The sequence below is a fragment of the Sciurus vulgaris genome (genome assembly GCF_902686455.1).
Source record: "Sciurus vulgaris genome assembly, chromosome: 15".
NCBI classification, from domain to species: Eukaryota; Metazoa; Chordata; class Mammalia; order Rodentia; family Sciuridae; genus Sciurus; species Sciurus vulgaris.
The window spans coordinates 52,282,399-52,307,049 of NC_136476.1; the positions used below are offsets into that span (position 1 = coordinate 52,282,399).

General features: G+C 46.2%; 2 protein-coding genes across 7 annotated transcripts; both read right to left on the bottom strand.

Moving 5' to 3' along the window:
* Positions 1–16,270, bottom strand: VCP (valosin containing protein). Its single transcript, XM_079111811.1, has 17 exons — positions 15,972–16,270; positions 11,818–11,929; positions 11,463–11,635; positions 10,047–10,189; positions 9,487–9,617; positions 8,346–8,477; positions 6,096–6,198; positions 5,363–5,496; positions 5,148–5,283; positions 4,689–4,801; positions 4,131–4,295; positions 3,922–4,044; positions 3,466–3,678; positions 2,970–3,278; positions 2,132–2,287; positions 812–966; positions 1–662 (listed from the first exon to the last, which is right to left on the bottom strand). Exons 1-17 carry the CDS (start codon positions 15,986–15,988, stop codon positions 557–559), a joined length of 2,421 nt encoding a protein of 806 aa, XP_078967937.1. The 5' UTR covers positions 15,989–16,270; the 3' UTR covers positions 1–556.
* A 1,532-nt stretch (positions 16,271–17,802) lies between these two features.
* On the bottom strand, positions 17,803–24,397 carry FANCG (FA complementation group G). Of its 6 annotated transcripts, none has more exons than XM_079111806.1 (15): positions 23,816–24,397; positions 23,584–23,704; positions 23,291–23,381; positions 22,522–22,653; positions 22,062–22,264; positions 21,421–21,556; positions 21,125–21,255; positions 20,872–21,018; positions 20,582–20,733; positions 19,893–19,959; positions 19,439–19,728; positions 19,244–19,290; positions 18,894–19,049; positions 18,343–18,434; positions 17,803–18,187 (listed from the first exon to the last, which is right to left on the bottom strand). In XM_079111806.1, the coding sequence occupies exons 1-15, from the start codon at positions 24,373–24,375 to the stop codon at positions 18,137–18,139; spliced, it is 2,376 nt and encodes a 791-aa protein (XP_078967932.1). In that variant the 5' UTR covers positions 24,376–24,397; the 3' UTR covers positions 17,803–18,136. The 6 variants fall into 6 exon arrangements, with proteins under 6 accessions (XP_078967932.1, XP_078967931.1, XP_078967933.1 ...); XM_079111805.1 differs by having other exon boundaries at positions 18,343–18,466; positions 23,816–24,387; XM_079111807.1 differs by having other exon boundaries at positions 18,343–18,466; positions 23,584–23,648; positions 23,856–24,386.
* Positions 24,398–24,651: the final 254 nt, after the last annotated feature.

Sequence of the window (24,651 nt, forward strand, 5' to 3'; positions counted from 1 at the left end):
TCCATTTTGACCCAACGTTTATTGTCCTTTTACAACATGTCAATTTTTGGTTTAGAAACTGCTTGTGATTAGTTTTCCAACAATAACTCAAAAGCATGTAAAATAAATCAACCTACTCTCTATATAAACACCCAGCAACTGTAGCCCCTCACCCACCTACCCAGGTTGGCTACAGGAAGGGAGGGCTTGGGCAGCATTGAGTGATGTGCAGATGCTCTACTGTAGGAGTCAGTGGTAATGACTTGGTTCACACCCCACACAGGTCCCCTGCACTGCCCCAAACTACAATAGAAATGGCGTAGGCCCAAAGGCCCAATTTCCTGTTGGTAATTCACTCTCCACCTCCCAAAAGAAAATCACTTTTATTTTATCACTTTTGTTTTGTATTTTTTGCAACAGAAACCCCCTGTCCAGAGTCTGATTGGTAGCTCAACTGTTCAGACTGAGAAATGGAGCAGGCCGTGGGGGGCACCCCTGGTCCCTCCTGGGCAAGCGCCCCCACCCCCAGGGAACAAGGTCCAACCAGGCCAGCTCGCCGCACGCTGGCCACCATCACTTAGCCGTACAGGTCATCATCATTATCTTCCGTGTACACACTGCCACCTGTGCCACCTCCACTGCCCTGACTAGGGCCAGCTCCACCCTGGTTCCCTGAAGGGAATCTGTAATATTAAGAGCAGAGACAAAAAAAAGAGAGTAAGGATAGGACCTGTGTAGGCTTTTCACTTTAGTCTCTTTAAGACTCCTCACCACCTTGTTTGTATAGGTCCCCAAAGCAATTTAGGAACTGCCCACTGCCCCCAACCATTACCTGAAACTGCCAAAACCTCGACTCTGCTGAAGGGTCTGAGCAAACATTTCATACTTCCGAATGTCATTGTCACTGACAGAACGGCGGGCAAAGCGCATGGCTTCCTCAAAGTGATCTCTGCGGATCTCTGGCACTGGATCATCTTCTTCTACTTCCTATAAAGTTGGTAAACACACACCACCCTGGCTAGTTAAATCCCAGATCTGACCCTGTCCCCTGGCCTCCCCACCCTCCCATTACTGTAGTAGCTTATTGGTCTCCTGGGCTTCCAATCTAACCTGCTTAAGAAACAGGCTAGACTTCCTAAAATTGAGTCATGCTCTGCTCCACAGAAGCCATCAGTCGTATTAATTTAAAAACTTGTCAATGTATTCTGGAAAAGGGAAAACTGCAGTGGCTGAAATCATATCAGTTTCTGCCAAGGTTTAATAAAGGGAGAAGATACTAAGGTGGTCTGAAGTAACTTGATGGGATAACAGAAATTTCCATATCAACTGTGATAGTACAGAACTTATGTACATCTGTCAAAAAGCATGGAAATTATATCTTAAAAGGATACAGTGCACATATTACTGCATGAATATTATACCTCAATAAATAAAGTTTAAAAAGAAAATATCAACTGCTCTCAGGGTTTATCACATAGGATTACTCCCTACCTAATAGCCTCGCTTCCAGTAACATACATGCTCTTAAATCCACCCAGGTTTTCACAATTTCTGCAACCCTACTACTAGAGCAAGTTATTTGGGTTATTTATCCCTTTATCCAAATTCTACTCTTATCTCTCAAACCCTATCTCTTCCACTGAGAGGCCCATTCCTATGGCTTATAAGACTGCTTCCAAGCATTAGTAGTCATTACTTTTTAAGATTTTATTGGAGAAAGGAGAGATGTCACAGATCTCTTCCCAAAAGTTAAAGAAAGCCACTTACTCATTTCTTTCTTAAGTCACAAACATGGAACCAGGATATAAGTGAGACAATAGTTACCTTTACAGAAAATTTTGGGAGGTCCATGTCCCCTTCCTCCACTACCAGGGATAGATCTATAAATCCTAAGTTTGAAACCTTGTTCCATTTATTTGCTGGACGATTATACTTGGATTTCAAGGAGACACTAAGATGTAATCTGCCTATTTCTTCTAAGCCTTATTCCAGACCAAGTGGATTCACCTCAGCATTCTTTCTCTTTGATGCCCTGACTCACATTTTCTCAGAGAGATGACCTTTCCAATATCTCCTACTCTCAACTCCAGGGCCAGGGCATTGTGGAGACCATGCCCTGGCTTCCCACAACTGACCACCGATGCAGACTCACCATGGCAGAAGGGTTTGTCTGCCTCTCCCGCTCTCGCCTAATCTCACTCTCAATGGATTCACGAATGGCCAGCTTACAAGCACGTTGGCAAATCTCTGTCAGGTCAGCTCCAGAGAAGCCATTAGTCATCTTTGCCAGGAACTCCAAATCCACATCCTGAAAGCAGCAGCAGAACCACCTTAGAATTTAGCCTTTCTTCCCCTGGGATATACTGATCCTCAGGCTCACTAAGCACTTCCAACTTCAGTTTGCCCCATCTTCTGTCACCACCCATCTTTTTTTCTAAATAATTTTGGTACTGGGGATTGAACCCATAGGCACTTTACCACTGAGTTACATCACCAGCCCTTTTCTTTAAAAAAAAAAAAATTGGTACCAGGGATTGAACCCAGGAACACTTAACCACTGAGTCACATACCTAGTCCTTACTATGTTTTCTTTTGAGACAGGGTCTCACTATGTTGCTTAGGACCTCACTACGTTGCTGAGGCTGGCTTTGAACTTGGGATCACCCTGCCTCAGCATCCAAAGCCATTATGATTATAGGTGTGTGCCACCTCGTCTGGCTTTGAGACAGGTTCTAAGTTGCCAGAGCTGGCCTCAAACTTGCAACCCTCCTGCCTCAGCCTCCAGAGTTCCTGGGATTAAAGAGTGGTGCGTCACCAAATCTGGCTCCCATTTTATTTTTGATTCTAGATTATCCTAATACCCCCAAACCATCCACCTTCCCTTTAGACCAGCCCTAACCCCAGAAATCCCTAATGGAACCTTGTCCAGAACCCAAAAAGCACTCCACACCAGCCTCCCAAGTCTCTATGGCCCATGACCTTGAACCTGCCTTGGCAACTGGGGACTTGCGCAGATTGGCCTTGAGGATGGCAACACGGGACTTCTCATCAGGCAGTGGGATGTAAATAAGCTGATCAAGGCGGCCAGGTCTTAGGATGGCAGGATCAATAATGTCAGGCCGGTTGGTAGCGCCAATGATGAAAACATTCTTTTTTGTAGACATGCCATCCATTTCTGTCAGGATCTGGTTGATTACTCGGTCAGCAGCCCCACCACCATCTCCAATGTTACCACCACGAGCTTTGGCAATTGAATCCAGCTCATCAAAGAAAAGCACACAGGGGGCAGCTTGGCGTGCCTGTGGAAGTGACAAATAAACTCAAGCACTAACACAACTGAGTCTCTCAGACCTAAGAATGAAAACAGTAATCTTCAATGCCCCAGATGAGCTGACAGCAGTTAAGACAATTTTGACTCTCCTAAAGAAACAGCCTCTATCATACCTTGCCTCTAAGCAAGTAAATAGATAGCCCAGCATAGCTTACCTTGTCAAAGATTTCCCTGACATTGGCCTCAGATTCTCCAAACCACATAGTGAGCAGCTCGGGACCCTTGATGGAGATGAAGTTGGCCTGGCATTCATTAGCAATGGCTTTAGCCAGCAAGGTTTTCCCACAGCCTGGAGGTCCATAGAATAGAACTCCCTTGGAGGGTGTCATACCAAACTTGAGAAATTTGTCTGGGTGTTCTACAGGATACTAGAAGGCAAAGGAAACAATATTCAAGGCTACCTCCATATTTTGAAAGATGCCAAACCAAATAGAATCATTTCCTTCACCACTCTATGGCACATTCCATGGACTAAGAACCAGGCTACCCAGGAGCAGGTTTCCGAGTTGTGCCCTCACAATTCTAGCAGAGAATGTGCCAACACCTTGAGATCACTCAAGTCAATTGCAACATACTGAGGCAGTGACTTATCCAAGACTAAGTTACACTACCTGGACTAGCTCCTGAAGTTCACGTTTGACATCCTCCAGGCCCCCAATGTCTTCCCAGGTTACTTGTGGCACTTCTACCACAGTTTCCCGCAGAGCTGATGGGTTGCTCTGACTCAAGGCCCACTACGAAGGAAACAAAAAATGGGGATGAGACTTCCCATAGGAGGGAAAGGGTGTGTGTACATCAGGTGGGGGTATATAATCCTTACCCGGAAGTCATCCATAGTCACAGCAAGAGAGTTCATGACCTCAGCATCAATGGTCTCATCCTCTAGGTCAATAAGATCCATCTTCTTGCGGATGGCCTGCAGGGCAGCCTCTGAACACAGGGCTGCTAAGTCAGCACCCACATGTCCATGAGTCTCATTGGCTACCTGCAGAGAGAAGATCTATTAATTTTTGTCTCTAAGACCCAGAAGTCTTAGGAAACTCAGGGACAAAAGAATCCTTATCTTTTCCTATGAGTTGAGTTCTCCCATATGCTTAAAAACATACACTAGCAGACTCTTTACGAGCTGAGGTTTCAGTACTCAAGCCTGAATTGTGTCCTAGAAATAAAGTTGCCCCAACATTCTGGTTTACTCTAATGTACTATCAACTAAAACACACCAATTTCCTGGATTCAGTTTCCAGATCACTTCCTTTCCCCTCCCTAGGAATCAAAACCCATCTCCTCCCATCTGAAGCTCATGTCTCTAGCCAATTTCTTGCAACTTCTTATAAACAGAAATATTCTAATTCCTGATCAGCCCTCATCACCACTCCACCTGTTCCAGGTCCACATCATCTGCCAGCTTCATGTTCTTGGTATGGATTTGAAGAATTTCCAAGCGTCCTGTAGCATCAGGGATTCCAATATCTACCTCCCTGTCAAAGCGACCTGTGGGACAGTGCAGGGCTCATTTCTAGGTCCAGAGGGAAGAAGGAACAGGCCTAAGGCAATCATCCATCTCACCCCCGGGCTCCCTAGCATTAGCACTGAAAGTTTCATGACCTAGGAAACCTGGTTTGTCAGTCTCAGACAAACAAGGATGGTTGGTCATTCTAGATAAAAATAGGGAAGGGAAAAGAATCCCTGGGGCTCTATTACTGCAAAGAGCTTTAAGAAATTCTCAGGATTTGGTAACTTAGATAAGGACAGAGGTGGGATCAAAGAGTTTACACCCAGTAGGACTATAATCTCCTTATGAGCAAAGACAGGGTGTAAAGAAATAGGGGGTCCTTACCAAATCGCCGTAGGGCTGGGTCAATGCTGTTGGGTCTGTTGGTTGCTGCCATAACTATTACATGTGCTCTCTGCTTTAGGCCATCCATAAGGGTCAACAACTGTGATACAATACGCCGCTCCACCTCCCCATGAGTCTGTTAGGACATGATATCTGGTAAGAAGTGAAGTAAGGACCTTTCAACCACCCTCCATGCCCTCAGGTTAAGTTCCTACTTTCTCTCTTTTGGGAGCAATGGCATCCAGCTCATCAATAAAGATGATAGCGGGAGCATTCTTTTCAGCCTCCTCAAAGGCTTTACGAAGGTTGCTCTCAGACTCACCAGCCAACTTGCTCATGATCTCAGGACCTGAAGGATACAGAAAGGAAATTATAAACAAAACTATATTCTTTCCCAATCCCCAAAGAAATCAGTTTTCATTTGCTCAGCCTACAGAAACATCATGGGTGAAAATGTGGTAACCTCTACCAACCAATATCCCAAGACAACCAGGGCAGGGATAGAGAGAAGTCAAGAGACTCAGTACGCTTTTCTCACAGTAGAGCTGGAAGTGTGAAGATGACAGCAGATGCTCTGGGAACTCTGGTCAAAAGGAGGCAGCATACCAGTTGGACCTCTACCAGCTAAATACCATTCTGAGAGAGTCAAGTGATCTCAGCCCATCTTCCCTAAACCCCCTTGAATAATCAATCATATACCTTTTAATTTCTCATTTCAGCTAGTTCCTCCTAAGTGTCTTTAGTCTGTCCACAATCTTTCTCAAGGGGGAAAAGGACAGGAAGCTTCAGTGTAAAGTATCTTTCCCTTACTGCTTAACTATTCAGTAATATACCCTACCAGAAGATACCAAAGTATGCACAACTGCATAGATGCAAATGGACCATGTCCATGAGCTCTCCAGCTCAAAGTGGGGTCTAGCCAGAGTCAAGATGAACCACGACTTTTACCATTGATCAAGAAGAAAAAGGCTCCAGTCTCATTTGCCACGGCTCGGGCAATAAGGGTCTTCCCAGTCCCAGGAGGTCCATAGAGGAGGATTCCCCGAGGAGGCTGAGGACCAATACAGAGTGTGATTAGGTTTAGACTTTCATCTTCTCCCAACCCACTCATCTTAAAAAGGCTTGACTAGGGCTCTAGAGAGAGTGAGAATCCAGGGTTTAACCCTGACACCATTAATAAGCCCTCGGGAACGCTGAGTGTGGTGCTGCATGCCTGTAATCACAGTGGCTTAGGAGGCAGAGGTAGGAGGATGGTCAAGTTCAAATTCAGCCTCAGCAACTTAGTGAGGCCCTAAGCAACATACCAAGACTGTCTCAAAACAAAAAACAGAAAGTGTTGGGAATGTGGTTCAGTGGTTAAGTGCCCCTGGGTTCAATCTCTGGTACCCCCAAGAATAAGCCCTTTGTGGGTAGGGATGCAGCTCAGTGGTAGAGAGCTTACCTAGCACATGTAAGACCCTAGGTTCAATCCTTAGTATTGCAAAAAAAACAAAAAAAAAAAAAACAAAAAAAAACCTTAACAGTAAATGCTGGTTAGGCAATTTACTTTAGGCCATACTCAGTTCTGCCATCACCAGGAAAAATATTGCTAGAAAGGGCTGCAGGGCTGCATTTACGAATGCAATTTCCACAGGAGATTAACAGCAGAGAAACCATACTAAGAAACTCTATTATGAGGGAGTTTAAAGATCCTGAGACTAGCATGAATTCAATTCTAGAAAGTCAATTCCAAGGACCAGCTTAGCCATTTAAGAAAACATGGTCCATTCTCTTCACTATCAAAAGCTCATTCACTCTATATTCACTATCAGTCTTCCAGAATTTATTATCATGTTGCAGTGCTTTTCCTTAGTCAAACTACAAGTATTCCTGCTTGAAACTATCTTTTCTGTGCCCTCATCCACAGGCAGGATATTGAAACTGGCGACATAGAAGATGAAATTGCTTATATAATGCTTACAAGGCAAAGTATTAATTTCATCTTCTGTGTGTTCCATGATATAGAAAAGGTCAGAAAGCAACACTCTTAGATGAGTAGTACTCAGATGTATAAAGACTGGGGACGCTTAGCACTCTGTAAATTTCCTTAACATCTACTTCAAATTAAGTGACAAAGTTCTTGAAAGGACAAATTATGGTGAGAATTGTTTTGACAGGATCCATGATATTAAGAATTGCTTTTACATTTTTTAAGGTACATATATAAAGAGGTATAATATATAAAAGACAAGCAAGCCCGACACAGTGGCACATGCCTATAATCCCGGCAGCTGGGGAAGCTGAGGCAGGATTCCAAGTTCAAAGCTAGCTTCAGCAACTTAGTGAGACCCTTTCTCTAAAAAATATATATAAAAAAGGGCTGCAGATGTGGCTCAGTGGTTAAGCACCCCTGGGTTCAACCACCGGTACCAAAAAAAAAAAAAGATACGCAAACATAACTTAATTAGTTTGCCCTTTTTTTTTTTGATACTGGGGAATGAACCAAGGGGCACTGTACAACTGAGCCACATCTCAGTCCTTTTAATTATTTCTTTTGAAACAGAATCTCACTGAGTTGCTTAGGGCCTCGCTATTTTGCTGAGGATAGCCTCAAACTTGTAATCCTCCTGCCCCAGCCTCCCAAATCACTGGGATTACACGTGTGTGCCACCACACCCAGCCAGCCTGCTATTCTTCCTTTTTTTCTTATTAAAAAGTTTATTTAACGAAGTTTAATATGAAAATGTACATGACTCGATTTTTATGTCATAGGTAAAAAGGCCCTCTGGAAAGGGAACACGGATTTCTGTGCTGAATAGCTATTATTTATACTCATTCCAAGGCTTCTAACATGATGATACTATTTCTCCTATTACCACCATGGCACACTAGTTGCCATCTCCACACATTTGTCTATCACAAAATTCATAAAGGGGTCAAATCCCTGCAATATTCCTTGGACATGTCTGCCACCATTTAATTTCAATGATAACTTCTTGTCCATAAATTTTTTCAGCTCAGGATGGTGACCTTTGCTCATGCTAGCCTCCTATTCTGGACCATCAGTAGCTTTAATAAGTTTAGAGTTTTCTACAAAATCAAAGAAGATACCACTGCCCCTCTAATTCAAGCCATAAGTGGAAACAGTACCAGGGTTAGACAATGTATAGCCATTAATCACCACCCTAGACTAGAACCCACAAATCCCAGAATGCTTACCTTCACACCAATTGCCTTAAAGAGTGCAGGATGTCTCAGGGGAAGCTCCACCATCTCCTTTATCTGAGCTAGCTGCTTCCTGCAGCCACCAATGTCATCATAGCCTACTTCATTCAAGGACTCTTCCTCATCCTGAAGATGGAAGAGACAAAGAAAGGAGAAGGCAAGAATTCTTAATCAGCTATCAGCTAAAGTTTCTCCAAATCATCCCACTATCTGGTGTGGAAAAATCTGTTGTATGAATATGACAAGATTCTTCTTTAAAGGAATCCCACCTTAGCTGGGCACAGTGGTGCAACCTATAGGAGGCTGAGGCAGAAGGATCCCAAGTTCAAAGCCAGCCTCAGCAAAAGTGAGGTGCTAAGCAACTCAGTGAGACCCTGTCTCTAAATAAAATATAAAATAGGGCTGAGGAAGTGGTTCAGTGGTTGAGTGCCCCTGAATTCAATCTCTAGTACCCCCCCAACAACAACAACAAAAAAAGGGGGGGGGGGGATCCTGCCTTAAAGAATAACTACAAAAATTTCAAGGCAAAAAATTCTAGCAGAGTGGGGGCGGGGGGCGAGGGAGGTAGGGATATAGCTCGGTTGGGAGAGTGCTTGCCTCACATGCACAAGGCCCTGCGTTCAATTCCCAGCACCACAAAAAACAAAAACAAAAACAAAAAAAAAAACCAACAATAACAACAACAACAAAAATTTAGCATTGTCCTTCCCTCTCACATAGCCCTTATTCTTATTGGAAAGAGCTCTCTAAAACTTAAAGCTGGAAATTCTTGGAACAGGGCACAGGTCTAGATGTTACCCATTAGCTTCATTTAAAAAATTATTACAAGGCTGGTGATACGGCTCAGTGGCACAGCACTTGTCTAGCATACACAAAGCCTTGGGTTTGAGCCCCAGCCGCACATGAAAAAAAGAAACAAAAATATTCCAATCTGTTGTAACTTTTGGGTTCAATCTAAAATAGCTGGTATAGGGTTCTCGAAAAAAACACCTGGGCCCAAAAATGTACAGCTGGGAGGTTTCCCTACTTCCAGAAGCAGCTCAGGTCAAAAAGTACCCAGTTTCAACAGTTGCAATATGACTGCCACACTAAGTGCAATAAAACTGGGTACTATAGGGTCAGGGAGCAAACTCACCTCTCGTTTGATAGGCTCTCCTTCACAGTGGATCACTGTGTCAGGAGCAACAATGCAATAAGGGCTGGGATCTGTCTCCACTACTTTGAACTCCACAGCACGCATCCCACCGCGGACAAGGAAAATGTCTCCTATGAGAGCAAGCAGTAAAAGTGGTTATAAGGTTAACTACCAGACCAAGTGAGAATTCCTCAAGAGACAGGTCTAAAATGCAGAAATCACTACATACTGCCCTATTCTGCCCCATTCCACCTCTCCTGGTCTTAGTAAAGCCCATAAAGTGTAACTTCTTGGTTATAGGTAAGCCAAGTTTTCACTACTACAACCATCAATGATAGAGCTGTGCACTTTTTACTCGAACACAGCCAAAATGAACCATGTTCTCACTTCAGAGATATGAGACAGCTTACTCTCTGGGACCACAGAGGTTAGCAGGGAAGACACATGGTAAGATATATGTGTTGTACACATACATGTGTAAGAGAAAAAGATAATTGAAGGTTTATTCTGAAGTATTCCCATAACCATCCTTAAGCTCAGTTCCTAAAATTCCCTCTCACCTTTCCGGATGGGTCGATAAGCTTCCAGGAAGTACGGCTTAAGGTATACCTCAAAGAGATTGCCAGTGATGCCTTCCACCGTGTCATCGATGGGTAGCACATGGATACGTTTGCCGTACTTCACATCAGGGCATGGCTGGATGCTGAGGATGACAAGCAGACTCCACATTACCAACCACACTGCAGCCCCAAGCACTGGGCGTCCGAAAGGGCCTGGCACAGACAGCTGATGGCAAGCGAAAAAGAAAAGGCAGGGACGGCTTTAGGTGAAGAGAGGAAGGAGAACAGGGTTGGAATGAAGGCAAAGGAACAGCAAAGCAGAACTAAGACAGGTCACACTCAGGGTAGGGTAGCAGAAGTACTATAAGAGGCTACTAGGGTAGCCCACTCCTAGCCCACTTCATATTAGTGAAACAAAATTAAGAACATTTGGAAGTTCCACCAAAAAAGACACACACAGGGTTGGGGTTGTGACTCAGTGATAGCACACTTGCCTAGCACGCATAAAGCCCTAGGTTCAATCCTCAGCACCACATAAACTAAACATATAGTCCACCTACAACAAAAAAAAAAAAAAAAAAAGAAAAAGAAAAAAATATATATATATATGTATATAAAAAGAAAAAAGACACACATAGCTCTACTATTGGAGTCTTCAGTGAATGACATCCAAGGATGATCCCTTCTAATGAATACTAGTGACTCAATATCTTGTACAAGAGGAGGCCTTAGACTAGTGCCAGGCTCAGAAAAACAGAAGTGGAAAAATAATCTCAGCCACATGGTCAGAAAATCTTCAGAAAGTAACTAAGCATCCTCAGAAAGAAAAGTTCATGAAAAACAATCAGAAGTCTTAGATGATCTTGGCCAGGATACTGGTTGGGGAAGCCTCTTATCTACATTTATAATAGAAACAAGCAAAATCACTCACATTGAAGCTATACCGGGTCTGCCTCCAACTCTATCACTCTCCTAGATTAACTTAGATCCTTAAAAGAACCATCAGAAGCCCACCTTCCATACTCATACTCCCCACCTCATACTAGCCCCATCACAAGCCATTCATTAAACACAGCAGTATTTAGTAAAGAGGTTATTTGGTGGATATATACCATCAAACAGTATCGTAAGATATGACGGCTTATACTTCTAATAAGAAAAAACAAAGGCATCAAGAAAGTCACAAAAACGTCAACTTGTCCCATGGGCCATGCAGAGGTAGATTTTAAAGTCCAGGAAGGTAGAACTGAAACCTAAAGAGAACCCCAAAGCATGAGTCTTCCCATGGCTAGGTGGCTTCCTGTACCAGCAGCTACCAAGGAAATCATACTGGTCATAACACAGGGGGATACTGCCTATACTGCAGGCAGTCTCTGACCTCCCATCCCTGAGGGGCCGAGAACCCCACACACACACCTGATAACATCCCCTAGGCGTACACGAAGGTTATTCCGAACAACTCTATTCATTCGAATCTTCTCATCAGAACATGTGTCATCAGAAAGCACAATGCACACAGCTTCCCTCCTCTTCTTTCCTTTCAGCAACACTGTGTCACCTCGGAACAATTGCAGTTCATCCATCTTGGGCTAAGGAAAGAAGGTTAAGGCCTTTGGGTCACTGGGCAAAAGGGGGTAAGCAGCAGCCCTGGAGTTTGGGATTCCCAGTAAACCCCACTCAATCTGCTGTCACTGTAAGAAAAATGAAAAAAGAAACCTGGGGAAATCCCTCAAGTGCAATAAAGAAAGACTGGGCTATCGACCCAACTTACCTGGGACAAGGAGACCACACTGTTGTCCTCATTGATGGCTTCATCAACAATTAACCGATTGGGACGGTTCTTCTGTTTGAGAATGGCTGTGGATAAGTCATCACCCTTTGAACTAGAAGGAAGAAATGGAGTCAGTCCCAATAGATACCCCAACTCTACAGGTCCTAACAATCTCCAAAACATATACTTAGGAAACAAAGTGAATTGGTGAAGGTATTTCTATACCAGAGAGCTCAGATGAAAGAAATTCAGTCAAGGAAACAAGGAGCAATATTCAGTTATATTATAGTTCTCATTCTAGTAGCTCTAATATTTAAGAGAAATGAAAATAGTCTTAAGACAGAAAAAGCAACAATTAAGAGCAGAAGCTCTGCAATCAGACCTATCTGAATCTCAACCCTGCCAATGTTTAATTGCAACACTGGGCAAGTTAGTTAACCTTTCTGGACTTTGGTGTCCTCATCTGTAAAATGGGGACTACAGTAGTACCCATCTCAAGAGATTTACCTTTTTAAAAGAATTTTAAAAACTAAATAAAAAATAAGAGCTTTACTGTTTTAAGTGAGATAATGATGTAAATACTCAACACAATGCCTGAAACAAGGTACTAATGGTCATCATGATTAGCACTCCAAAGCAAAACACAAGCTCTCTTTTATGCTAACCTTCCAAGGGAATAAGCTGAGCTAGACAACTTCCCTTAAGGGCCATGGGACCCCAAGTCCCCCCAAGCAAGCTGGGGAACAATGAAGCAGAATTATTAGCACTGCTGTCCTCACAAGATAGACCTGTTGACTGTCAGAGCATTCCCAAGTAAAACAAGAATGCCAAGCAAAGCCAGGTGCAGTTGCTGCATGCCTATAATCCCAGAGACTGACAAGGCTGAGGCAGGAGGACCACAGACTGTTCAAAGTCAGCCCAAGCTACTTAGCAAGGCCGTGTCTCAAAATAAAAAAATATGTTTTTAAAAGGGGAGAGGAATGTAACTCAGTGGCAAAGTGCCCCTAGGTTCAATCCTAGTACCTACCCTCTACACACACACAAAAGGAAAAAAAAACCATCATATTCAGAAAAAACATTAATAGTCTAGAACCTTCAGAAAGAGGCTCAAAACTGGGTGGGGGTTCTACACAAATGAAGTCCCAGCTACTTGAGAGACTGAGGCACAGGATCTCAAGCTGGAGATCAGCCTGGTCAAAACAAAACCAAAAAAATTTTCACGAAGGTCTAGGGATATACTCAGGTAGAGTGCTTGCCTGGCATATATGAGACCCTGGTTCAATTCCCAGTATGGGAAAGAAGCAGGTAGGCAGGCAGGCAGGCAGGCAGGCAGGCAGAATCAAGCTCTGACGGAACGTCACAGTAATTTCTGCAAAGGCACACAACTTCATGGAGTTCATTCAAAAAGTCAAAACCAAGAAATGCTAAAACATGGGTCAAATTCAAATTCCACTCACCCAAATTAAGCCTGCCTGAGTGTAGACTCAATTTCTTTCATTTCCTAGAAGCTAGGAGCATTCTCATCAGACAGTGAGTGAAAACAATTTCTTAACTCTCTCCAGCCATCACGTACTAAACCCAATGGATTCTCCCTTTGATGAGTTACCTCCTCTTACTAAGGCTGGGACAAATGTAAGTATTAACTAAGAGAGTCAGAACAATGGAGGAAGCAAAGAAAAAAATAGAACTATTTTTTCATTCAACAAATTGAGCTGTCTACACTGATCCAGGTATTATTCTAGGAGCTAGGAATATTGCTAACAAAACAAGACAAAATAGTACTGCCATTAGAAATACGTTCACAATTTGGAAAACAGGAAAGATGCCTGTGCTCTAGAATATCAAATAAACCCCATTCATTTTTATAAAGTAGCAAACTCTGCTAACCCTTACTTTGGTGGTGTGTTTTTTTTTTTTTTTTGAACCAGGGATTGAACCCAGGGGCACTTAACCACTGAGCCACATCCCCTTTATTCAGAAACAATCTCACTGAATTCTTAGGGTCTCATTAAGTTGCTGAGGCTGGCTTTGAACTCATGATCCTCCTGCCTCAGTCTCCCCAGCCACTAGGATTACAGGCATACACCACCACGCCCAGTTGGTTTTATCTTTACCGCTTTTAAACTAATTTTCAAAAGTGGTTTCCTCATCTGTAACTTGCCTCCCCCATCCAAAAAGTGTGCCACTCTGCGTAAAATGCTGCAAAGCAGGTAGACTCTTCCAAAATTTATCAACACTCTAGCATGGTCAATGTGACAGCCCTGGGAAACCTATATAAACTTATCAGTTTTCCTGCCCACCCCAATCCATCAAAATACCCTCCTATAATCCCACAGGGACTGACCATCTTCCTGTTTGATTTACGAGATTGGGGCTGGGAAAAAAAATAAAATTCCAGTTGCTTCAAGTCATCATAGTCTGTATATTAATCTCAAAGTTGTACTCTAGAGAACCCTCCAATATGACTACCATTACTAACCCTAGGTCTAAAAGAGTGATGATGCCCTTCACTTAAGGTAAAGACCTCTAAACCAGGGATGGTGGCACACACCTGTAATCCCAGCAACTGGGGAGGCTGAGGAAGAAGGATCACAAGTTGGAGGACAGCCTCAGCAACTTATGGAAGACCTAAGCAACATAGCAAGACTCTGTCCCAAGAAAAAAAAGGTGGGGGGGCTGGGGATGTGGTTAGTGGTTAAGCATCCCTTGGTCCCAGTCCTAGTACCAAAAACAAACACAAGACCTCTAATTCCCTATCTGAGGAGATCAGAAGTGGTAATCTCTAACAGTGAATTCGGCCTGACCATAGGCTAACAGCAATTGTGGATGTTCTTTGGGAACATTCCCCATTGTCTTATGCATGACTCAGGCCCTTTCCAGAACCCAACAGGCCACATGAGACTTGGAGATTCAGTAAGTCATTAAGATAACCTAGAGGTTAGAAACTGCTTATAATGCCAGGTTCCAAGAATTTTAGATTTTTAGTTCTAGTTCTGAAAACCAAAGACTGGCTGGATATAATCTGACAGCCTATTTTAGGTATCAACAATCATCCTTTTATTTAAGCAACTGAGTAATACTTCATCCCAATTCTGAAACTTGAGAAAAAGGAACACACCTCAAAAAAACTAATCTCTTCAAAGCAGGAAGATGATTTACATACAAGTGTTTCAGTAGGTTGGCTAAGTTTTTTTCTTTTTCTTTTTTTTTTTTTTTTTTCCATCCAAATCTCTAGATTCTAAGCTGAATAGGCCAAGGTGGCCAGGTTTTATCTGATGCTTTCCTGAGAGATGAAGGTAGGGCCAGAAAGCCCCAAGGCCCAGAGAATTTCTTTAGGTGGCTGTTTCGGGAAAGGGGCGTGTGTGTTTTTCCCTGAAGTGTTAGGGCAACTCCAACCTGCAAGTCACGAAAGCTGAAATATAGGGAAAGCCACAGAACACAAACTGAGATTCGAACTTTAGCAAGGACCTAACTAGAGCCTCCTCATATTTACAACGGACCTAAAATAGGAAGATGGCCAGAAGCGAAAGGCAGGGCCTGCCCTTCCTTGAACAGGCCCTCACAACTCAGGTCGCAGAGGATGCCAACCTTGGGCCAAGTCGCCCCGGCTCCAAAAAGGCCAGTGTGAGCTTTCCTGAGCAAGCTGGGCCTTCCCCCTCCCGGGACCGCAGCCTGGGTCTCAAGGCTCCTGAGGCCTTCACGTGGCCCAAAGTCCACGCCCACCGGGCCCAGTTGGGGTTGCGGGCTCGCGGGGCCTGCTCTCTTCGTGGGCCCAGGGTCATCTGCAGGTGGTACACGGGTTCGCAGACCGGCGCCTCAAGGCCCCAGGGCTCCCCGCAGGCAGTGTAAGACCCAACACCGCACTAGGCCGGGGCCGCAGCTCTGAGAGGGCCAATCAGGCCGGCTGGGGCCTGCATGACACAGCACGATCTCGCTCAGGCTCCGACCCAGGCCCAACACAAGCCCAGCCTAGGTGGCGCGCGGGGGCCCGGGCCGCGGCCCCTCATTTGCCAGCTTCCTCCGTTCCTCTCCCACCTTCCCGGTCTCCACCTCCCAGACGCGCCCCCGGCCAGGCCCGGCTGGGCCTACCCAGCGCGGCGGATCCCGCGGTGCGCGCCCCCGCAGCGAGCTGGCGGGCGCGCGCACACACTCACTCGGCTCCAGAGGCCATGGCGCGCGCCTCTCCCGGTCGGCGGCTGTGGCGGCCCGCGGGTAACGGCTACAAGAGTGGCAGGCGACCGACTAGGCCGGGGCTTGGCTCTCCCAGGCTGGGGAACGGATGGCGAGCAGCAGCTACAAACCCACAGGAAGCCTCCCTCTCGCTTCCTCCCAGTGGCACCGGGACGGCGGGCGGGCGGGAGACGCTGGCTGATCCGCGAGGGGGCAGCGGCAGCGAAGACTCCAACGACGGCTGCAAACGCTTAGCTGAGACTGAGTCGAGAAAAGCCGAATCATCGGAAGGAAAGCCGCTCTCACCTCAACCAATCAGCGCCTGCCCTGGGAACTCGCGCCCGCCTCTCCGCGCCTCTCCCCAGCAACCCGCCGACCACAGCCAATCAGAAAATTCGTTTATGGCCTGGGTCCCGCCTCGGGGATACAACACGCCTAGTAACGCCGCGTTAATTGGTCACAACGCTACGCTTCCTCGACGGATTGTGAGTCTAGACCAATCAGCGAAAGAACAAGGCCAGATCGACTGGTGAAAGGAGAGCCTTTAATCCTTTGGAGGCGGACTCTCCCACTTGGCTCCAGTTCATTGGCTTCCGAGTTTATCCTCCTGGAAGAACCTGGCACAATGGATTGAACCCTTGTATTAGTCTAGTTTTGTTGTAGTGATAACCTACACAATTTCTCCCCAAACCTGGGGTTCCTTTTACTCCATGACCACACCAACACATCTTGATTCTTTAAAACACTGGCACCAAGCCAGTTGTGAGTGGTGCATGCCTCAGCATTTTGGGAGGCTGAGGCAGGAGGATCGCCAAGTTCAAGGCAGCCTCAGCAATTTAGTGAGGTCCTAAGCAATTTTGACCCTGTCTCAAAATAAAAATATAAAAATAAATAAAAAGATGCGGATGTGACTCAAACCACTAAATGTTCCTGGGTTCAATCCCCAGTTACCAAAAACAAAACCAAAACAAACAAAAAAAAAGTACTGGCACCAGCCATACCGTCTCTGGGTCTTTTGACTAGCACCACAGCTCTTCATCCAGGCTACTGCATTGTCATTGTACCCTCCCCTAATTTATCCCACGGATTTTACAGTTTCCCAGCACTTGGGGGAGGGGTGCTTCCCTTAATAGTATTAATAGTAATGCCTGGAGGACAGGATATTCAAAGTCTAGAGGGATCAAAAGGCAGCCACAGAACAAAAAGCAGGGCCAATAGCATCCAAGGCAGCAAGAAAATTGTATACTGGAACTAGAAGTCCTTGGGCTCAAATTGACAGCTGACTCTGACTGTCCTCAATAGGGTTCTTCGTAGCATGCTGACTCAAGTCACCCTTCACTCCCATCCACACAGACAAGTTTGACTGAGATGAGTTCAGTTTCTAGAATTCAGAATTAGGAAGTCACTTCAGAGTAGGAAGTCACTGAGAGACTCAGAAATCTACCTGCCCCTCCTAATTGCATACCTGCCGTTATCTTAAAAAACCTGTCCAGATCACCCTCCAGACCTGACTCTACTCACTATCACCTAGCACTCTGGGGTTTGGGGCTCCAGAAAGGACTAAGGCACTGAATAAGGATTAGTGTAGTCTTTCCATCATACCTAGGCCTCCAGCTCATAAGACAGATGATGCTGAGAAGGTGGGGGTTCACATACACGGTCCTGGATTCAATCTCTAGTACCGTCCTCCCCTCCCCCAAAGAAAGAGAGAAGGAATCAAAGGGGGACAATATTCAGAGAGGGTACCTTTGACAACCAGCACTCTACTAGGCAGACAAAAGCTTTCCCACCCAAATATATGTACGAGGCAGACAAGAAATATATATGCAATTTTACTCAACACAAGAAAAGGGGAAACAGGAAAAAGGTGTTATAAGCAAAGTCAATGACTTGTTGGTGTCAGGGAATGCTTCCTCCAGAATGGCAGTAAGTAGGCCAAATCTCATAGGACTGCCACCAACCTCACCAGGACAGGAGTTATATAGGAATGATCAGCTTCAGTCAAGCAAGGGGGAAGGAAAAAAAGTAAAAGGCCCCTATCACAAAGAGATGATTCACTGGGCCCTTAGCTCAGGTTCTTGGAAACAGCAGCTACAGGTCATGAGGCTCCAGCAGAGATGTCTGAAACTCTTCAAGGAGGGTTTCACAGTCAGGGGAATGGATCCAGCTCAAATAGATTTCTAGGTACAGGGGGAGAGACCTGGAAAGCAAGAAGGGTGATGCATAAGTGTGAAAGATCAAAGGTTGGGCAACCTTCCCTCCCTTTCATTCCTTATCACCCCCAATAGTCCCAAGGGGTACTGTCCCTCACCCCAACTCCCAACTGTCCCTCAGCCAGAAGCCAGAAACCCTCACCAGGTAGTTTCCTCCTGTGGCAGTTGAGTTTGGGCCTGCAGCCTCCAACAGACAGCAGTGGCCTCGTCCCTCCGATCTAGTCTCCTCAGAGTCTGAAGCAGGTGAAAGGAGGCATCTCTATTACCTGTAGCCCACCCCAGAGTACAAAGATTTAGAACTTGGTATAGCCTTAGGCATCATTTTATAAAAGAGGAAACTGAGATCTAGAGAAAGTGTCTGGTCTACACTCACATATGAAACCAAGGGTAAATCACTCACAACCATTCCTCTTCCAAGATTCATCATCTGCCCAGTAAAAAGGGCTCAGCTGGCCCCATTCCCACACAGCCCACAGCAATGCAGCCATGGTCTTTGTGTCTTTAGGACAAAGGAAACCAGGGAACTCTTGGGAGCCTCGCATACACACTTATGTTTATATGTGCAAACCTAGGTATATCCTAGTTTTAAACAGCACTATCTCACTCAGCCCTCCTGTCTCAGAATACCACTCCTCCACATAGGCCCAAGTACCTCCTCTGTGGACCTCATGATGTCATGCATAGTACACATACCTGGGCACATCTGCACACTGAGAAGAAAGTCCTGTAAGGCTTTGGTATCCTGGCCACTCGCTGCCCACTCCAGTCCACGACTGATCAGGGCAGCTGCCCGAAGCTGTTGCAGTGCCACATCTGACCTACATCCCTGCTCACACTTGGAAGCTGTTCCTGGGGACCATACCCAAAATCAAGAAGTGTCTTCCCAGCCACAATCTCCAAAATCCCAAGTTCCCCTCTCTCTCTTCTGTGCCTGCAGTCCCTTCTCTTAAATCTCCTAGTCTGATGGGCTGACACAGGGAAAGGGAACCCACTTTCACCTCCACCCCTTTCAGGAGGTAAGGAAAACTGGATGTCCAAATCACCTTGCTCTTTGTCCTCAGGTATGGCCCAGAAGAGCAACTCAAGGCACCTGATATGGAACATGGAGCAGAAGTAAAGAGGAATCAACCTCAGAAATTCAGGTGAGTGGGTGAGAATGGAACTCACCAACCCAGGTCCCAGTCAGAAAATCTTTCTTCCCCACCTCCCTAGGACCCTAAGTGGCTTCCTGCACTCACCGGCTAAATTTACTAATTGCCTCTTTTGGGGTCCTCAGTTGTACCCAGGCCCAGCCCTGAAGCAGGTAGACAGCAGAGACCCAGAGTGGACAGGATGGCAGTTTCTTGGTTCCTTTTCTGGCATCCCCCCACAGCTGGGATATCTTGGGAAGCAGAGATGATGTGCGGGTAAGTAGCTCCTCACATACAGTCAAAGCATCTTGGGCTCGGCCTGCCTGGATCAGTGCTGCTGCTGCCTCCAAGAACACCTCAGGCATACAAGGTCCTGGGGGGCAGGGTGGTGGGCAGAACTAGAATGGGAGAAGGATGCAGTGTCTTGAGAAGATCTCTTCACCAGGCTCTGGTATTACAGAGACCACATAGAAACCTGGTCTTCCAGAATGGACAGACAGAAAAATAGAGAGAAAAACAGAACAGTTGTTCTGATCTACTCCAAAGCACCCTTTAAACTTACCCGTGGATCTGAGCCATCCAGCAACAGGGCCAGCAGGTCCAAGTAATGCTCTGCAGCATCTTCTGCCCTGGAAAGTAATAACACGTGAACCTTACCTTAGCCTCTGGCAGGGTCCTCCAAAGGCTCCAGTGAAAATGTTCTCTCCTTACTAATGAAGAGATGTTTGTAGGTCTTGAGGAATAAGGCAGAAGGTGAGGTCCTGGGCCTACAACTCTGGCTCTTTATGGATCTATCTCAGTTACAGAATGGATTGGAGAGATTTTAGCATTTCAAAGATAGAAGCAGTTATTGTCTGGATGAAAAGCCTTCAGTTCAGGTCCAGCAGTAAGGCAGGAAGTAGAGACCTATGTCCTGCCGTTGTCTTATTCATCACCCAACTCACAGAACAAAAACAGAATCATGGCTGGGGGTGGTGGTGCACACCTATAATCCTAGCGGTAGGCAGAGGCAGAAGGATCACAAGTTCAAAGCCAGTCTCAGCAACTTAGAAAGGCCCTAAGCAACTCAGTGAGACCCTGTCTCTAAATAAAAATACAAAAAAGGGTTGGGGATGTGGCTCAGTGGTTAAGAGCCTCTGGGTTCAATCCTCAGTACCAAAACAAAACAAACAACAACAACAAAACAGTCATTTCCGGGGGAAGGCATCAGAAGTGGGAAGAGGAGCCCAATTGAGCAAGAGGGAACCTCACCTCCCCATCTGTAGGCATCGGCTTGCTAACAGGTGCTTGGCTTGGCTCTGTGTGCCACAGTAAAGGGGAGAGGCTGGGTCAGGTTGTGGGAGTAGCAATTCTACCTCAATGATAAGCTGTGGAACTTCAGAGGTATGGGTGGCACTCAAGGCCTAAATGGGAAAGAAAGAAGAAAGTATATTTATAATCTTTGGGAGTCTTACTTCCTTACACTTGTATCTTCTCTAGTTACCCCAACACCAGCACCTCAGTCATTCTCCACCCCATATATTCACCTGGTAGTTCCTTACCTTAACCAGCAGCTCCAGACTCTCCAGCTCTGCAGCTGTATCCCCCAGTTGCCGATATAATCTGGAAGCCTCCAGAAGCGGAGGACCATAGGACGAGCCCCCTTTCAGGGCTGCAATCAAGTATAACAGAGCTCTCTGAGGATTTCCCTACATGGGTGAAAGGATGCAGGCCTCAGCTACCTTCACAAAGAAAATGCTGCTTATAATAGAGAAGGTTTCCCCCATCTCCCCTACCCCTCAAGGCTATCTTTACCATTTTACGCAGACAGGATCCTAGTGCTGTGTACACCTGAACCAACAGAGGTCGTGGACACAGACCTGAGGCTGCTTCATGCAGGCTGCTCAATGCCCTTGGTAGGCTTCCTGAAATCAGCTCCTGGAGTCCTGAGGGCAATTAGGGTGTGATATTAGAGAGGCCCATAGGATAGGGAACATGATAGAAAACAAAACCAAGAAAAAGTCCATGGAACTGAATGGGATATGACAGGGAAAGCATAAGCCCAGAGAATCCCTTAAGGAAAGAAGGGAGGAGTCAAGTTGCTAGCTGACCTTGGCGGTAGGCAAATGCTGTCAAAAGGACATCCCTCAAACCCCGGGCATCCTGCAGGGTCAATGGGGCATCTGATTCCAAAGCTGGAGGGTTCCAAGTTTTTAGAAGTAGCAACAAATCCTTAGAGGTCCCATTCTGGAGAGAAAAGACAATCAAAGTCTCCAAGTTTATAACCACTTTCACTTCTCCTGTCTTGGGATCAAGACTCTTTCTGATTCCTGCTTCCCCAATTCTAAAAGAAAGATAGCTGAGGAGGAAGGATAAAGCAAAAAAGATAATCTAGGGCAGTGGTGATCTTTTCCAGTATGCCTTCTCACTCAGGATATGGCAATGAGGACATGGGGCCAGGACCAGGTTTGGGTTACTAATGAGAAGACTGAGATTGTGAAGTAGCTTCAGCAAGATCATGCACAAGAGACCTAATCCTACCCAAATTCATTAAGGTCTTTTTAAAAAATGCCCCCAAGACAATTCCCCCAATGAAGGGGCAACCAGAGCAAGGTTACCCAAGAGTCTCTCAGAAAACTCAAGTTTTCTGACTATGAACCCAGAAGGCTTTCCAGTATATAATCATGCCCCTGCAGCTGTGGATAAGGAAGGAGGGATGACACTCTCATCTTCAGATTACTTCCCCCATTACCTGGTTGCCATTCAGGGTCTGCAACAACAAGGTCAGGTCTTCAAGACAGTCAGTGCTCAGCCAAAGAGCAGCTTGTAGGCCAGCCAGGTGGTGCAGGACAGGAAGTAGCTCCAGCAGAAGGGAGGAAGCATGGAGGACAGACTCCCACAGCTTCCTGATCCCTTGTTCCAGCCTGGGTCCCAACTGCTCCTGGGTCTCTAGCACTATAAAGTACACATATGCACAGCAAAGATGGAACCACATCCTCCATCTCCCTACACTCTCTGTCTTTGCTCTTCTGCAAGAGCCCAAGGATTACCATAATAACACCCCAACCTGGTCTGAGAAGTATACAGAGGATTACAGAAGGGCACCTCTCTCCATGTAGGTAATGTCATTTGTCGTTCTTCCCATTTTCTTAGAAAGACTTAAAATCCAGACTGAAGTTGGCAGGGGAATGGAAGGCATCTGTGACCCTCACCTCTTTCTAGGCCCCGTTGTATATCCTGGGCCTGGTCTTCAGTGAAACCCTGGGCTAGGCTCACCTTCAGGATAATGAAGTTACAGGTGACAGTCAGCTCCAAGGGGAGAACAGGAACAGCTGCAGGGAGCCCTGAAGCAACAGATGCTGGTTTCAAGATCTCTGGTGCGCTCTTGTCTCCCTCTCTCTCCCTCACTCTCTCTCTCATGAAAGATGCCCCAAATAAGATCCCAACCCAGAGATCATCCCACTCCAAACAAAATACCCTCAATAAAGAACCCATCCGCTGAGCAGCTGAGCAGGGTGGCATATGCCTGTCATTCCAGCAGCTCCAGGAGCTGAGGCAGGAGGATTGCAAGTTCAAAGTCAGCCTCAACAAAAGCAAGTGCTAAGCAATTCATTGAGACCCTGTCTCTTAATAAAATACAAAATAGGGTTGGGGATGTGGCTCAGTGGTTGAGTGCCCCCGAGTTCATTCCCCAGTCCCCCCCCCCCCAAAAAAAAAAAAACACCTCATCCTCTGGTCAGTCTGGAAAGAGATCACCCTGGAATAGAAACCACTCCTTCCCATGCCTCCATTGTGTGCGCATGCCTCCAAGCCCATATGCAGGCAGGTGCAGAGGAGAAATTCCCATGGACAAAGACAATTCCACTGTGGCCCACTCTGTGTACTCCCTGTCTGCTGAGTAATGATCTCAGTCCGAGAAATACAGAAGATTCATGGCTATGGAGAAGGAAAATTGACCATCCTGGAGAAGACTCTGCTTACCATGCAGAGTGTGGAGGAGCTCCCTGAGCCCTTCCAGTGTGTCTTGAACCAACTGCTGTCGCCTCGGAGACAGACCAGAGTCCTGAGCCACCTGCCAAAAGTGGGAGGGGACTTCACTAAGGATGAGTCTTTTTCGCTCCCCTTTCAGCAGTGAAGAGGGATGCACTCTCCAGGTATTTCTTGCTCTTTGAAGATCAAGCTCTGATCCTTCCCAAAGGATGGGGTAAATCCACTGCAAACCCGCTCTCTGGGATCGTGGTGCTGCAAAGCGACGGTCCCAGTAACCATGTTACCTTGGCCTGTCGAACGAGACGGTCGTTCTTCTCCTTCCATAGGTCCAGGCAGCTGGCGCGAGCCGCTGGGGAGCCCAGAAAAGACGGGTGGGCCATGGTCGACGAGGGTGAACCCCTACACCTGGGGAGGGTTTCTGATGGTTGAGGCTAGCCCCGCCGCAGCCCCCCACCCTAGCCCAGCGGGAGGCCTGCCCACTTCCGCACCCCTCCCGGCTGCCTTGGAGATCCCTACCGAGGTTGCCCACCCAGTCCAGCACAAGTCCGAGGCTCACTGGTCGCGCGGCTTCCACCCTCGCCTCTGGTTGGCGGGGCCGACAAAACTCTGGACTGTGGTTGGTCTTCTTCAAGAGTTGGTTTCCGCGGGAAAGTTGGGTAAGAAAAGAGTCCGGACAGATCAGAGCAATCAGAAGCCGTATGTCTTGTCTGAGCTGGGAAATCCCGTGGCAGGCCCTCCCGCCCGCTCTGTCCTCGGGGGTCCACAGCCTTGACCAATAGTGGCAGCAGGCGATCTCGGCCTTTCCTCGCAGCCACACCCCGAGGCCTGCCCGGATTTCCCCTTTGCGGCGCGCCGGCCCCCGCGGTGCATGCTGGGGTTCGTAGTACGACCCGGAAAGTCCAGCCCGCGTAAATCAAGACAGAGCCCTCATAGTCCCATCCTTCCTCTTTGAACAGAGACCAAGAGAATTGGATAACTGCACAAAAACAAAACAAAACTCGACCCACCATATGTAAAATCAACTCAAAATGGATGACAAATACAAGAAACAAAAATACGAAACTTCTAAAAAACATAAGATAACTCTTCTGTGGCCTTGAATTTGGCAACCCAAATATATTCTTAAATACCATAAAAACATTCTCAAGGGCTGGGGATGTAGCTCAGTTGATAGAGTACTTGCCTCATATCCTTACAGCCCTGGATTCAATCCCCAGCACCACAAACAAACAAAAATTCTTAAATACATTACAAGCATGAACATTCTTAAGTACACTAAAAGCATGAACAACAAAAAATATTGACGTCACTAAAATAAAAACCAAAAATCGGATGATCTGTATTTCTTCAAA

Excerpts from the sequence above, each read along its gene's own strand:
- VCP (XM_079111811.1), bottom strand. Across the intron at positions 6,199-8,345 it reads TTAAGGCAATTGGTGTGAAG|CCTCCTCGGGGAATCCTCCT; the intron begins GTAAGCATTCTG and ends ATTGGTCCTCAG. Across the intron at positions 5,284-5,362 it reads TTGCTCCCAAAAGAGAGAAA|ACTCATGGGGAGGTGGAGCG; the intron begins GTAGGAACTTAA and ends ATGTCCTAACAG.
- FANCG (XM_079111805.1), bottom strand. The coding sequence starts at position 24,375 with ATGTTTTTTAGAAGTTTCGTATTTTTGTTTCTTGTATTTGTCATCCAT. Across the intron at positions 23,705-23,815 it reads GGACTGGGTGGGCAACCTCG|GTGTAGGGGTTCACCCTCGT; the intron begins GTAGGGATCTCC and ends AACCCTCCCCAG. Across the intron at positions 19,960-20,581 it reads CGATGCCTACAGATGGGGAG|GGCAGAAGATGCTGCAGAGC; the intron begins GTGAGGTTCCCT and ends ATTACTTTCCAG.